Source organism: Portunus trituberculatus, chromosome 3 (genome assembly GCF_017591435.1).
Source record: "Portunus trituberculatus isolate SZX2019 chromosome 3, ASM1759143v1, whole genome shotgun sequence".
Classification (NCBI taxonomy): Eukaryota; Metazoa; Arthropoda; class Malacostraca; order Decapoda; family Portunidae; genus Portunus; species Portunus trituberculatus.
This window is the reverse complement of record NC_059257.1, coordinates 9,785,722-9,797,754: the sequence shown is the minus strand read 5'-3', so window position 1 is coordinate 9,797,754 and position 12,033 is coordinate 9,785,722. Positions and strand designations below refer to the sequence as shown.

The 12,033-nt window shown below is 45.0% G+C and overlaps 1 protein-coding gene across 1 annotated transcript in view; it reads right to left on the bottom strand.

The window, feature by feature from the left end:
* LOC123509467 (low-density lipoprotein receptor-related protein 6-like) overlaps positions 1-11,584 on the bottom strand; it is an 18,857-nt gene extending 7,273 nt beyond the window's left edge. Inside the window, 16 exon segments of the mRNA XM_045263759.1 lie at positions 507-614; positions 720-908; positions 1,380-1,521; positions 1,945-2,109; positions 2,349-2,490; positions 2,941-3,171; positions 3,692-3,865; positions 4,735-4,898; positions 5,370-5,477; positions 5,480-5,582; positions 6,135-6,245; positions 7,221-7,431; positions 7,922-8,115; positions 8,870-8,998; positions 10,502-10,587; positions 11,403-11,584. Of these exon segments, the coding sequence (XP_045119694.1) occupies positions 507-614; positions 720-908; positions 1,380-1,521; positions 1,945-2,109; positions 2,349-2,490; positions 2,941-3,171; positions 3,692-3,865; positions 4,735-4,898; positions 5,370-5,477; positions 5,480-5,582; positions 6,135-6,245; positions 7,221-7,431; positions 7,922-8,115; positions 8,870-8,998; positions 10,502-10,587; positions 11,403-11,454 (2,309 nt within the window). The 5' untranslated portion in view covers positions 11,455-11,584.
* Positions 11,585-12,033: the final 449 nt, after the last annotated feature.

Here is a 12,033-nt window from a genome sequence, read left to right as displayed (position 1 = left end):
TTTTTTTTTTCTTAGGATAAATAAATTGTGTTCTATTTCTACTTTGTTTTCATTTTTGTCTTTTTTTTTTTTTTAAGGGGGGAGAGGGTTAGATTAAGTTACGGTGAATTAATTGCTATTTTTTATTTTCTCTTCCCTTTTTTACGGGGGGGGGGGATGTACGAGTGAAAATTAATGAGTAAATTGTAGAGGGTTAGCTTAGGTTACATTAGGTTAGGTTAAGTTTAAAGTAAAAACATTTGTGTATGGACAAAGAGGAGGAGGAATACAAAGGAACACAGAGCAATACAAAAGAATAGAAAGGAAAGCCAAACAGCAACAGACCTCTTGATCCTTTCCAGGCCTTTTGGTGACTACTTCTAACTAGCTACAGAAAAGAGAGACAGGACAGTACAGGAGGAGGAGGAGGAGGAGGAGGAGGAGGAGGAGGAGGAGGAGGAGGAGGAGGAGGAGGAGGAGGAGGAGGAGAGAGGTAATGCATGTTGTGTGTGAGGGGAGGGACTTACCAGTACATGTATCCCTGGCCTGGGTCGAGGGCCAGCGACTTTGGGTTAGCGATATTCTGCCACAGCAAAACACGTCGCGAGCTGCCATCAAGACGTGCCACCTCGATCCTATGGGGAAAAGGAATGCTGGGAATACACACACACACACACACACACACACACACACACACACACACACACACCATTTCTCAATTACTGTCCCCACTTCCGCACCTATTGTTCCCCATGTCAGCCCAGTAAATGTTGCGAGCCAGCCAGTCGACGGCCATTCCCTCAGGGTAAGCCAGGCCAAACTCCACCACTGGCTCCACCTGCGACCCGTTCATGAAGGCGCGGGAGATGGACTTGACGCTGATGTCCGTCCAGTACAGCCGGTTGTCAATGCTGTCAAAGTCGATGGCCCTGGGAAAGTCAGAGAGAGAGAGAGTGAGAGGATGAGAGTGATGGCAATGGTGGTGGTGATGTACCTACACACACATTATACAGTCAGAACACTCTTAAAAAAACTCTAAGACACTTACACCCTGAAACACCCCTAAACACTCTTACACACCCTGAAACACCCTTAAATACTCTTACACACACTGAAACACTCCCTAACACACTCATACACACTCTAAAAACATCCTTACACCCTTAAAACACTCCCTAACACACTTACACACCCTTAAAAACACCGTAAAACACTTCCTAACATCCTCCTGACACATTTACACAGCCCCCTGAATGCCAGAGACACCCTTGAAACACTCACACACACCCATAACACCCCATAAACACCCATAACATGCCCAAACACTGCTTAACAGCCCCCTGAATGCTGGTGACATCCCTGAAACACTCTCACACACCCATAACACCCCTAACACTTACACAGCCTCCTGAATGCCGGTGACAGGGATGGGCACATTGTGAGAGGTGAGGAGGGAGATGCGTCTAATGTCCTCCTTGCGAGTGTACAGCAGGAAGGCTTCTGGCACCACACACTGACGCCCGTTCTGGGTCAGGTCATACCCTGGTGGAGGGGGCGGGAGGTGTGGTATAAGAGAGTGCATTTAAACACACTTAAAACAATGAATGGTTAATAATTGGCAACTAAATATGTCTGGACAGGAGAGGGGGAGTACAAGAGTGTTTTAAAATCACTCCACCCCACCACTTTAAAAACAGCTGATACCTTAAAACAGCCCCAAAACTTTTAAAACACCCTTAAACACCCTAAAACAGCCCCAAAACCTTTAAACAGAGAGGGAGAGGGATGGAAGGAAAGAAGAGAAGAGGAAGAAAATTTGGGGGAAGAACAGCCCCAAAACCTTTAAAACACCCTTAAATACCCTAAAATCAGCTCCAATACCTTAAAAACAGCCTGATATCCTTAAACACAGCCCCAAACACCCTAAAACCAGCCCTGAACCCCTAAAATCAGCCCCAAACTTACCTATGGGGCAGCCACAGGTGTAGTTGGTGGGTCTATTAAGGCACAGGTGAGAACAGCCCCCATTGTTTTCCCTGCATGGGTTCCGGCCCTGCCCCTGGTGAATACTGACAGCCTTCAGCCCCATCAGGTCCGGCAGCTGCTCCACTATCACCTCCCGCTCCCCTCCTGCAGTAGTAGTAGTAGTAGTAGTAGTAGTAGTAGTAGTAGTAGTAGTGACAATTATAACACACACTATGAAAGTTACCAATAAAACAATAACAGTAACGAGAGAGAGAGAGAGAGAGAGAGAGAGAGAGAGAGAGAGAGAGAGAGAGAGAGAGAGAGAGAGAGAGAGAGAGAGAGAGAGAGAGAGAGAGAGAGAGAGAGAGAGAGAGAGAGAGAGAGAGAGAGAGAGAGATACTGACCGGTGAGTTTGTTGACCCTCTCAATGCTGCGTCTCTGCCAGTCGGTCCAGTAGATGTGGTCACCAAGGAGGGAGAGACCAAAGACGTGAGGCAGCCGGTCACTCAACACGACTCGCCGCTCTGACCCGTCCAGCGATGATGTCTGTGGGAGAGAGGAGAGGGAGAGGAGAGGGAGTGGGAGAGGGAGAGGGAGTGGGAGGGAGAGGGAGTGGGAGAGGGAGTGGGAGTGGGAGAGGAAGAGGGAGATGGAGTGGGAGAGGAAGAGGGAGTGGGAGAGAGGAGAGGGAGATGGAGTGGGAGTGGGAGAGGGAGAGGAAGAGGGAGTGGGAGAGGGATGGAAAGAAAGGAGGAAGAGAAAATTTTGGGAAGAGAGAGAAAGAGAGAGAGAGAGAGAGAGAGAGAGAGAGAGAGAGAGAGAGAGAGAGAGAGAGAGAGAGAGAGAGAGAATACACATCAAATATACATAAAAAACAACTTTCTATTGATCACCACTCACACACACACACACACCACACCACTACCACACACACACCACTGCACAAACCCCACACCACTACCACAAACACACACACCACCACACCACTACACACACCTCAATAACATCCATCTTGGCATCACACCAGAAGATTCTCCTCAGCTTAGCATCAATGACAACACCATTTGGCCAGCCCAGGTCAGTGCCCACCACCAGCTCCCTCATGGTGCCGTCCAGTGCTGCCCTCTCTATCTTAGGGTGGCTCCCCCAGTCTGTCCAGAACATCAGCCCCTCGTCCGGGTCTATGGCGATGGCTCTAGGCTCGTCCAGGCTGTCCGTGATGAGGATCTGTAGGAGTGGAAGGACTCTAGTGAAGGATATTAAAGGAGGGAGGTGGTGATTAAGATTCGGTGATCAGGATTAACTTATTTGGATTAGGATGAGGGAGAGGCGATCAGGAACTGTCTGAAGAAGGAAGGACGCAGGTGAAGGATATGAAGGAGGGGTGAGGTGAAGCTAAGGTCTACACCCCTACACCATTACCCCAGTCACACGCCATTACTTTCCTAGACAACCCATCCAGTCTGGACACCCCTACACCACCATCACCACTACCTCACACCTAGACCACTACCACCACCACTACCTCACCCATACACCATCACCATCACCCCAGTCACCCCCACTACCTTCAAAGACAGCCCATACACCACCATCACCTCCTCACCCCTACCCATTCATCCCCATTTACCTTCCAAGACAGCCCATACACCACCACCACCACACTGTCTTCAATCACCCCTTACCTTTTCTGACAACCCTTTACCCTGGCCATCGCACCACCACCACCACCCCTACCCCCCCTTACCTTCCTGGACGTCCCATTGAGCCTGGCCACCTCTATCCGGTCCGGCCCTGTGTCAGTCCAGTACAGGTTCCGCGCCACCCAGTCAACGGCAACACCATCAGGGTTACGCACCTCCCGGGACACCACCACCTCCTGCTGTGTGCCATCCAGACGTGACCGCTGAATGCACTCCACCTGAAACAGACATACATACAGACATACATACATACACACACACACCTCTCATTCCTTATTCTCTTCAAAAATTTCCAAACACACACACACAAAAAAAAGTGTTTAGGATGTTCTGATGGCATTTTAAGACAGTTTGGCATGTTTTTTTACGACAGTTTGGCATGTTTTGAGGGAATTTTACGACAGTTTGGCATGTTTTGAGGGCAATCTAAAATAGTTTGGCATGTTTTGAGGTCATTTTAAGAGTTTAGCATGTTTTGAGGAATTTTAAGATAGTTTGGCATGTTTAAAGGGCATTTAAAGACAGTTTGGCATGTTTTGAGGGCATTTTAAGATAGTTTGGCATGTTCTGAGAGCATTTAAAGACAGTTGGCATGTTTTGAGAGCATTTTGAGACAGTTTGGCATGTTTTGAGAGCATTTTAAGACAGTTTGGGATGTTTTGAGGGCATTTTAAAAGTTTGGCATGTTTTGAGGGAATTTTAAAATAGTTTGGCATGTTTTGAGGGAATTTTATGATAGTTTGGCATGTTTTGAGAGCATTTAAAGACAGTTTGGCATGTTTTGAGACCATTTAAAGACAGTTTGGCATGTTTTGAGAGCATTTTAAGATAGATTGACATGTTTTGAGGGCATTTTAAGATAGTTTGGCATGTTTTGAGGGCATTTTAAGACAATTTGGCATGTTTTGAGAGCATTTAAAGATAGTCTGGCATGTTTTGAGAGCACTTAAAGACAGTTTGGCATGTTTTGAGAGTATTTTAAGTTTTGAGAGTATTCTAAGACAGTTTAACATGTTTTGAGGGCAATTTAAGACAGTTTAACATGTTTTGAGGATGGACGGACAGACACACACACACACACACACACCTCATCGTCAGTCCAGTACACGAATCCTTCACAGGGGTCATAATCCACTGCGATGGCATGCCTCACACCCGACACAGGGATGACGACAGCTGTATGGTCGGGTGTGTCCAGGGAGATGCGCCTTAAGTCTGTACGCCGCGCCAGGATCAACATCTCCTCTGGCCCTGTAGGATTGTGTAGGATTAACTTGTAGGATTCATAGGACTGTAGGATTAGCATATGGGATTAATAGCATTGTAGGAATAACTTGTAGGATTAGCAGGATTCTTTATTTTTACCAGACTGCAGGATTAGATTGTAGGATTAAAGACAAACATATAATAAAACACACACACACACACACACAAACACCCAAACACAAACACAAACACCCAAACATCCCCAAAACACACTCCAACACACCCAAACATCCCAAAAACACACACACAGAAACCCCAAAACACACCCAAACATCGTCAAACAGACATACACACACCCAAATCCCAAAACACACCCAAACATCCTCAAACACACATACACAAACACACAAACCCCCAAAACACACCCAAACATCCTAAACACACACAAACACACAAACACACCCAAAACATCCCTAAAACACACACACACACACACACACACACACACACACTCACCATCCGAACAATTAAACTTGTCGATCAATTTAACACCAGTGGGGCAAGCGCAGGAGTAGTGTGTGGGGGGCGGGGCGGCCAGGCACAGATGGCTACACCCCCCATTCCCCGCTGGCATGGGGTGTCCGCGGGGGGCTGCTGGGCCGGGTCGTATACATGGAGGTACATCGGGGACAGTCCTGCGCCCAGCTGGTGTTGCTCCTGGCATGTGCGCTGTGGAGAGGAAAGGAGTGGTGTTGTGGGGCAGTGTAGTATGTTTTGTGGTGTTATGGGGTGTTTTGTGGTATTGTGGGGTATCCTGGGTGTATTTTGGGGGTTTTGGGTGTGATGTGAGATGTTTTGGGGTATTTTATGGGTGTTGTGGGTGTTTTGTGGTGTTGTGGGTGTTTTGTGATGATGTGGGGAGTTTTGGGGGTGTTCGTGGGTGTTTGTGGGTGGTGTTGTAGGGAGTTTGTGGTGGTGTGGGGTGGTGTAATGTGTTTGTGGGTATTTTTTGTGGTGTTATGCGTTGTCCTGTGGCTTCTCCCTCTCTCCTTCTCTCTCACCCTCATGCTCCCCCTGTCCTCCCCCTGTGGCTGTCTCATTTTTGTAACACTGTGCTAGCTCTCTCTCTCTCTCACACTTTCTCTCAATAAAACATAGCAATACACACACACACACACACACTCTCCTTATTCTCTCTCACCTTCACACTCTCCTGTCCCTCCCCCCTGTGACTTCTCCCTCTCCCCTTCTCCCCTTCTCCTATCCCTCTGTCCCTCTCACCGTGTCGCCAATGGTGCAGTAGTGGATGGCTCGAGTCTCCCAGTCGGTCCAGTACAGGGTGTGGTTGAAATAGGTGAGGGCGAACGGGTGGGGCAGTTTCTCCTGGACCACCTGCAGTAACAAGACACAGGTGAGGCACAGGTACAGGTAACACACAGGTAAACACAGGTGAGGTATGGGGTGAAGAAACACAGCTGGCTATTTTATGCATAAGATTCAGGTGAGAGAGAGAGAGAGAGAGAGAGAGAGAGAGAGAGAGAGAGAGAGAGAGAGAGAGAGAGAGAGAGAGAGAGAGAGAGAGAGAGAGAGAGAGAGAGGGTGGGGGGTAGTGGATGTTACAAGGCACAGGTAAATGCAGGTAAGGCACAGGTGAGGTGATTAATTAAGGTAAATTGGTTGAATTCTTCCTTCTCCTCCTCTTTATACAGTAACTTTGCTCCTTATTCATTCCTCCTCTTCCTCTTCTCTCAATATAAACAAAACCTCCTCCTCCTCCTCCTTTTTCTACATTTTCTTTTCTCTTCCTCTTCCTTCTCCTCTTTATAATTATCCTACTTTACTCTTCCTCTTGTTATTCATTCCTCCTCTTCCTCTTCTTCCTTCAATACAAACAAAACTTCCTTCTTATTCTTATTCTACATTTTTTCCTCTTCTTCCTTTTCCTATTTATAATTTTACTACCTCACTCTTCCTCCTCCTCCTCCTCTTCCTTCGTCAACCAAAAAATCTTCTTTCCTCTATATTATAAAAATTTGCTCATTTTTTCTCCTCCTCCTCTTAATAGTTTTGCTGTGTCATTCCTTCTCCTTCTCCTCCTCTTTCAATACCAACAAAAACCACCATCACCACCACTACTTACTACTTACTCTCTCTCACCACCACTACTAACTCTCGTCACCACCACTGCCATCTCTCTCTCTCTCTTTCTCACCACCACCACTACCACCACTTTCAACACCACTACTAGCTCACCAAACACCACCACAACTACTAGCCCCCCCCATCTCTCTCTCTCTCTCATCACCACCACCACCACTCTCTCCCTCCCTCCCTCTCTTTCTCTCTTTCACCACCACCACCACTAACCTTCTTCCTGCGCCGGCCATCAAAGTCGACCGAGGCGATATAGGACAGCTTAGCATCGGCCCAGAAGATAACGCGGCGAGCAGTGTCGATGGTGAGACCGTTGGGCCAGAATATTTCCTCCCTGACGATGACGGTGCGAGTGGCGGCGTCCCCGTTCATGCCGGCCCTCTCTATCTTAGGGTTCTCTCCCCAGTCGGTCCAGAACATTAGCCTGCGGAGAGGTGAGGGGTGAGAAAAGGGAGGGATGGGAAGGAGGAAGGGAGGAAGGGAAATGAAGAAATGAAGGGAGAAAAGGAAAGGGAGGAGAGAGAGGAGAAGAAAAGAGGGAGGAAAGATGGAAAGGGAAGGAGGGAGGAAAAGAAATGAAGAAGGAAAGAAGGGAGGGAAGGAGAAAGGAGAGAAGGAAAAGGAGAAATAAAGAAAGTGAAGGAGAGAAGAAGAAAGAAATGAAGGATAGGAGAAGGAAGGGAAGGAGGGAGGAAAAGGAAATGAAGAAAGAAAAAGGAAAAGGAAGATAAGGAGAGAAGGAAAAGAAGGAACGCAAGAGGAAGGAAAGAAAGAAAGAAAGAAATGAAAGAAAGAAGGAAAGGAGAAAGAAAGAGAAGAGAAAAAGAGAAAAAGAAAAGGAGAAAACAAAACCAACATACGAAAATGGGGAAAAAAAAAAGCTAAAACACTCCTACCAATCACCCCCCACTCACCCCTCTGAGGGCACCAAGGCGATGGCTCTGGGCTGGTCGAGGTCCCGCCAGAAGAGGACCCGGCGATGGGCAGCGTTGTACAGGCCGGCCACCTCGATTTTGTTGGTGTCCGAATCTGTCCAATACAGCTTCCGCCCCAGCCAGTCCACCGCCAACCCATCCGGGGACACAATGCCCCGGGAGATCACCGTCACCTGCAGAAGTGTTGGGTGTGGTGAGGTGAGGTGAGGTAAGGTAAGGTAAGGTAAGGTAAGGTTAGGTTAGGTTAGGTTAGGTTAGGTTGGGTTAGGTTAGGTTAAGTTTGGTCAGGGTATGGTATGGTATGGTATGATGTGGTGTGGTGTGGTGTGGCATGGTATGGTATGGTATGGTGTGGTGTGGTGTGGTGTGGTGTGGTAGGGTAGGTAAGGTTAGGTTAAGTTGGGTTGGGTTAGGTTAGTTTTGTGAGGGTGTAAAAGGTTGGGTTTGTAAGGTACCCCATAGGGTGAAATAGTGTTCCCTCCTCTCTCTCTCTCTCTCTCTCTCTCTCTCTCTCTCTCTCTCTCTCTCTCTCTCTGAACTAAAAGAATATATCAGGGAAAAAAACATCTCTCTCTTTCACATTCTCTCACACACTCATGCACACACACACACACTCATTCATGCACACTCACACTTACAAACATACCCTCACCCACACACTAAAGGCCCCCTTCTCTCTCTCTCTCTCTCAAACATACATACAACAAAATGATAAAACACATACCAAATCTCTCTCTCTCTCTCTCTCTCTCTCTCTCACAATTTATTAGTAGCAGTATCTCCAATCATTTTACCTTTTCACTCTCACTACAATACCATCCTAAACTCACTCTCTCTCTCTCTCTCTTAGACATACTCTCACTCCTACACTCTAAACCATCCCCTTCTCACTCTCTCTCTCTCTCTCTCTCTCTCTCTCTCTCTCACCTGGGTATGGTCCTTGGCTGCCTGGGTACTGTTGACCTGCACACACTTGATAAGCTCATTGTCGATGTCTGTCCAGCACACCAACTGTCCTTCATAGTAGTAGTCCACACAAGCTGCATCCGTCACATCCTGCTCAGAGTAACAGTAGATTGTGGTAATATAAGGTAATAAATAGTAGTAGTAGTAGTAGTAGTAGTAGTAGTAGTAATGGTAATAATAAGAGATAGGAATAATATATGCTGGTAACAATAGTAGTAGTAGTAATATTGTCCACACACACTGCATCTGTCACGTCCTGATAATGATAATATGTAGTGGTAGTAGTGGTGGTGGTGGTGGTGGTGGTAGAAAGATGTAAAGCAAGAAAAAAAGAAAGAAAGAAAGAAAGAAAGAAAGAAAATAAATAAATAAACTGGACAGATTGAAGGATGTGTCAGACAGGAAGTGTTCTGTCACCTCACCACCAACAACACCAGTGATAACAATGACACTGGGAACCCTTGTAATGACAGTGAAGGTGTCAACCATTATCATCCATCAACAAAAACATCCGCTTCTCTATCTATTATTCTCTTCTATCTTCATTTTTATTCCTTTTCTTTCTTTTTTTCTGTTTTCACTCTCATTCCATCTTTATCAGTAAAGATATCAATTATTATCATCCATTTAGATCCTCCTCTCTATTTATCATTTGCTTCTATCTCCATTTTTATTCCTTTTCTCTTCTTTTTATTCTCTTTTCTCTCGTTCTTCCATTTTTATCAGGGAAGATGTCAACCATTATCATCTGTCAACAAAACATCAGCTTCTCTTTTTACCATCCTCTTCTATCTTCATCTTTATTCCTTTTTCTCTTTTTAATTTTCTTCTCATGACCTAACCTAATCTTAACATTCCTTTATTCTCTCTAATTCTTCCATTTCTACTTGTTTCTCTCTCCCTATAACCTTAATTTTACCCTTTCTTCTCTTCTTAATCTTTCCTTTGTTTTTTTTTTTTTACCTCAGTTCCACGCTAACTTTTAATTTCCACTTAACTTACCCTAGCCTAACTTCAACCAATCCTAAGCTGCCCTGATCTAACCCCTTCAGCGTCAGAAACTCATGTGGGGGATTAGAATAGTGAAGACTGTGGCCATTAATCTTGTGACCTCCATAGACCCTTCCTAATGTCAATGAAATGGTCTAATGGTACACAAATCTCAAGGTAAAAATACGTCCCAGTACTGAAGGGGTTGAGATAGTGAAGACTGTGGCCATTAATCTTCTGACCTCCATAGACGTCAATAAAATTATCTAAACATATACAAATCTCAAGGTAAAAATGTGTCTCAGTACTGAAGGGATTAAAATAGTGAAGACAGTGGCCATTAATCTTCTGACCTCCATAGACCCTTGCTAATGTCAAAAAAAATGGTCTAATCATACACAAATCTCAAGGTATAAATGTATCCCAGTACTGAAGGGATTAAAATAGTGAAGACAATGGCCATTAATCTTCTGACCTCCATAGACCCTTCCTAATGTCAATGAAATGGTCTAATCATACACAAATCTAAAGGTAAAAATGTGCCCCAGTAATGAATGAGTTAACCTAACCTTACTTAACCTAACCTAACTTGACCTGACTTACCTTGACAATAACCTGGTGTCTCTCCTTCCCAACTTCAATGATTCGGATGTCCTTACGATTAGCAAACAGCAATTCTGGGTAGCCCTCTGTCAGGAGAGAGAGAGAGAGAGAGAGTGAGTGAGTGTGACCAAGTACAGAGAGAGAGAGAGAGAGAGAGAGAGAGAGAGAGAGAGAGAGAGAGAGAGAGAGAGAGAGAGAGAGAGAGAGAGAGAGAGAAGTGTATATAAACAAAAAGGAGGAGGAGGAAGAGGAAAAAAAGGAGGAGAGGGAGAGTGAATGAGTATGGAGAGAGGAACAGCATATAATAAACAGAAAAGGAGGAGGAGGAGAAACTATATTTTTAACACCTAAATTATCAAGAAAATGAAAAAAAAAAAAAAATTATGAACAAAAATAAAATAACAAAAAACACATCTTAATATTAACTTCAAACACACACACACACACACATCTTGGCGCCCAACTGATAACGGCTATGTGTGTGTGTGTGTTAGCTTATCTCTACCTAGTGCCTTATCACCTCGTCTCTTCTAATTAATTCCTCACACACTCACACACACACACACACACATGCCAAACCTACAGGTATACAAAGGGAGTCTCATGGATTTCAGAAGGGTAACACACACACACACACACACACACACAGGGCAGTAAGGGTGTAAATAGGGTGTATTATACAATATTAGATTTCCTTACCCTAAAAACACAAATATATTTCTAAAAGCACGTAATATTTTTGAGAGAGAGAGAGAGAGAGAGAGAGAGAGAGAGAGAGAGAGAGAAACATACACACAACAAAAACAATAAAAAACGAACCAAAAACCCATAAATAAGCAACCCCGCAAAAATAACCAAAACAAACTAAAATAATGCCCCTTGGACCCTAACTGGAGCTCACCTGCGGCCGGTAAGCACAGGTGGGCAATTAAGAAGGTGATGAGCAGGTGCATGGCGGCCACTCATCATCATCATCATCATCTCAAAACATCCCTCATCACACACACAGCAAAGGAGAAGAATAACAGCATCCACAGCAGCGCACTCCCCACCTCACATCGCTACCATGACACTGATGCTCCTCCGCCCCCGTCCCGCCACCGCGAGCCGCCGCCCCGACGCCCCGCATCCCTCCGCGCTGCGACTTAGTGCCTCATCTTATTTTGGGGTGTTAATAAAGTGTTTTACTGTGTTTTATTGAATTCAAGCTCTCTTTTATGTTTTTCTTATTTTTTTATGTTGTTTTTTGGGTTTACTTTCAGTTGTTCCCAGTTATTGTTTTTCTTGTTTGTTTTAGCGCCTCATCTTATTTTGGGGTGTTAATAAAGTGTTTTATAGTGTTTTATTGGATTCAAGTCCTATTTTACGTTTTTTTTGTTATTTTTCATGTCGTTTTTTTTGGTTTATTTTTAGTTGTTTTCCAGTTATTGTTTTTCTGGTTTGTCTTAGCGCCTTGTCTTATTTTGGGGGTATTAATAAAGTGTTTTACCGTGTTTTGTTGGGTTCAAGTCCTATTTTATGGTTTCTTGTTA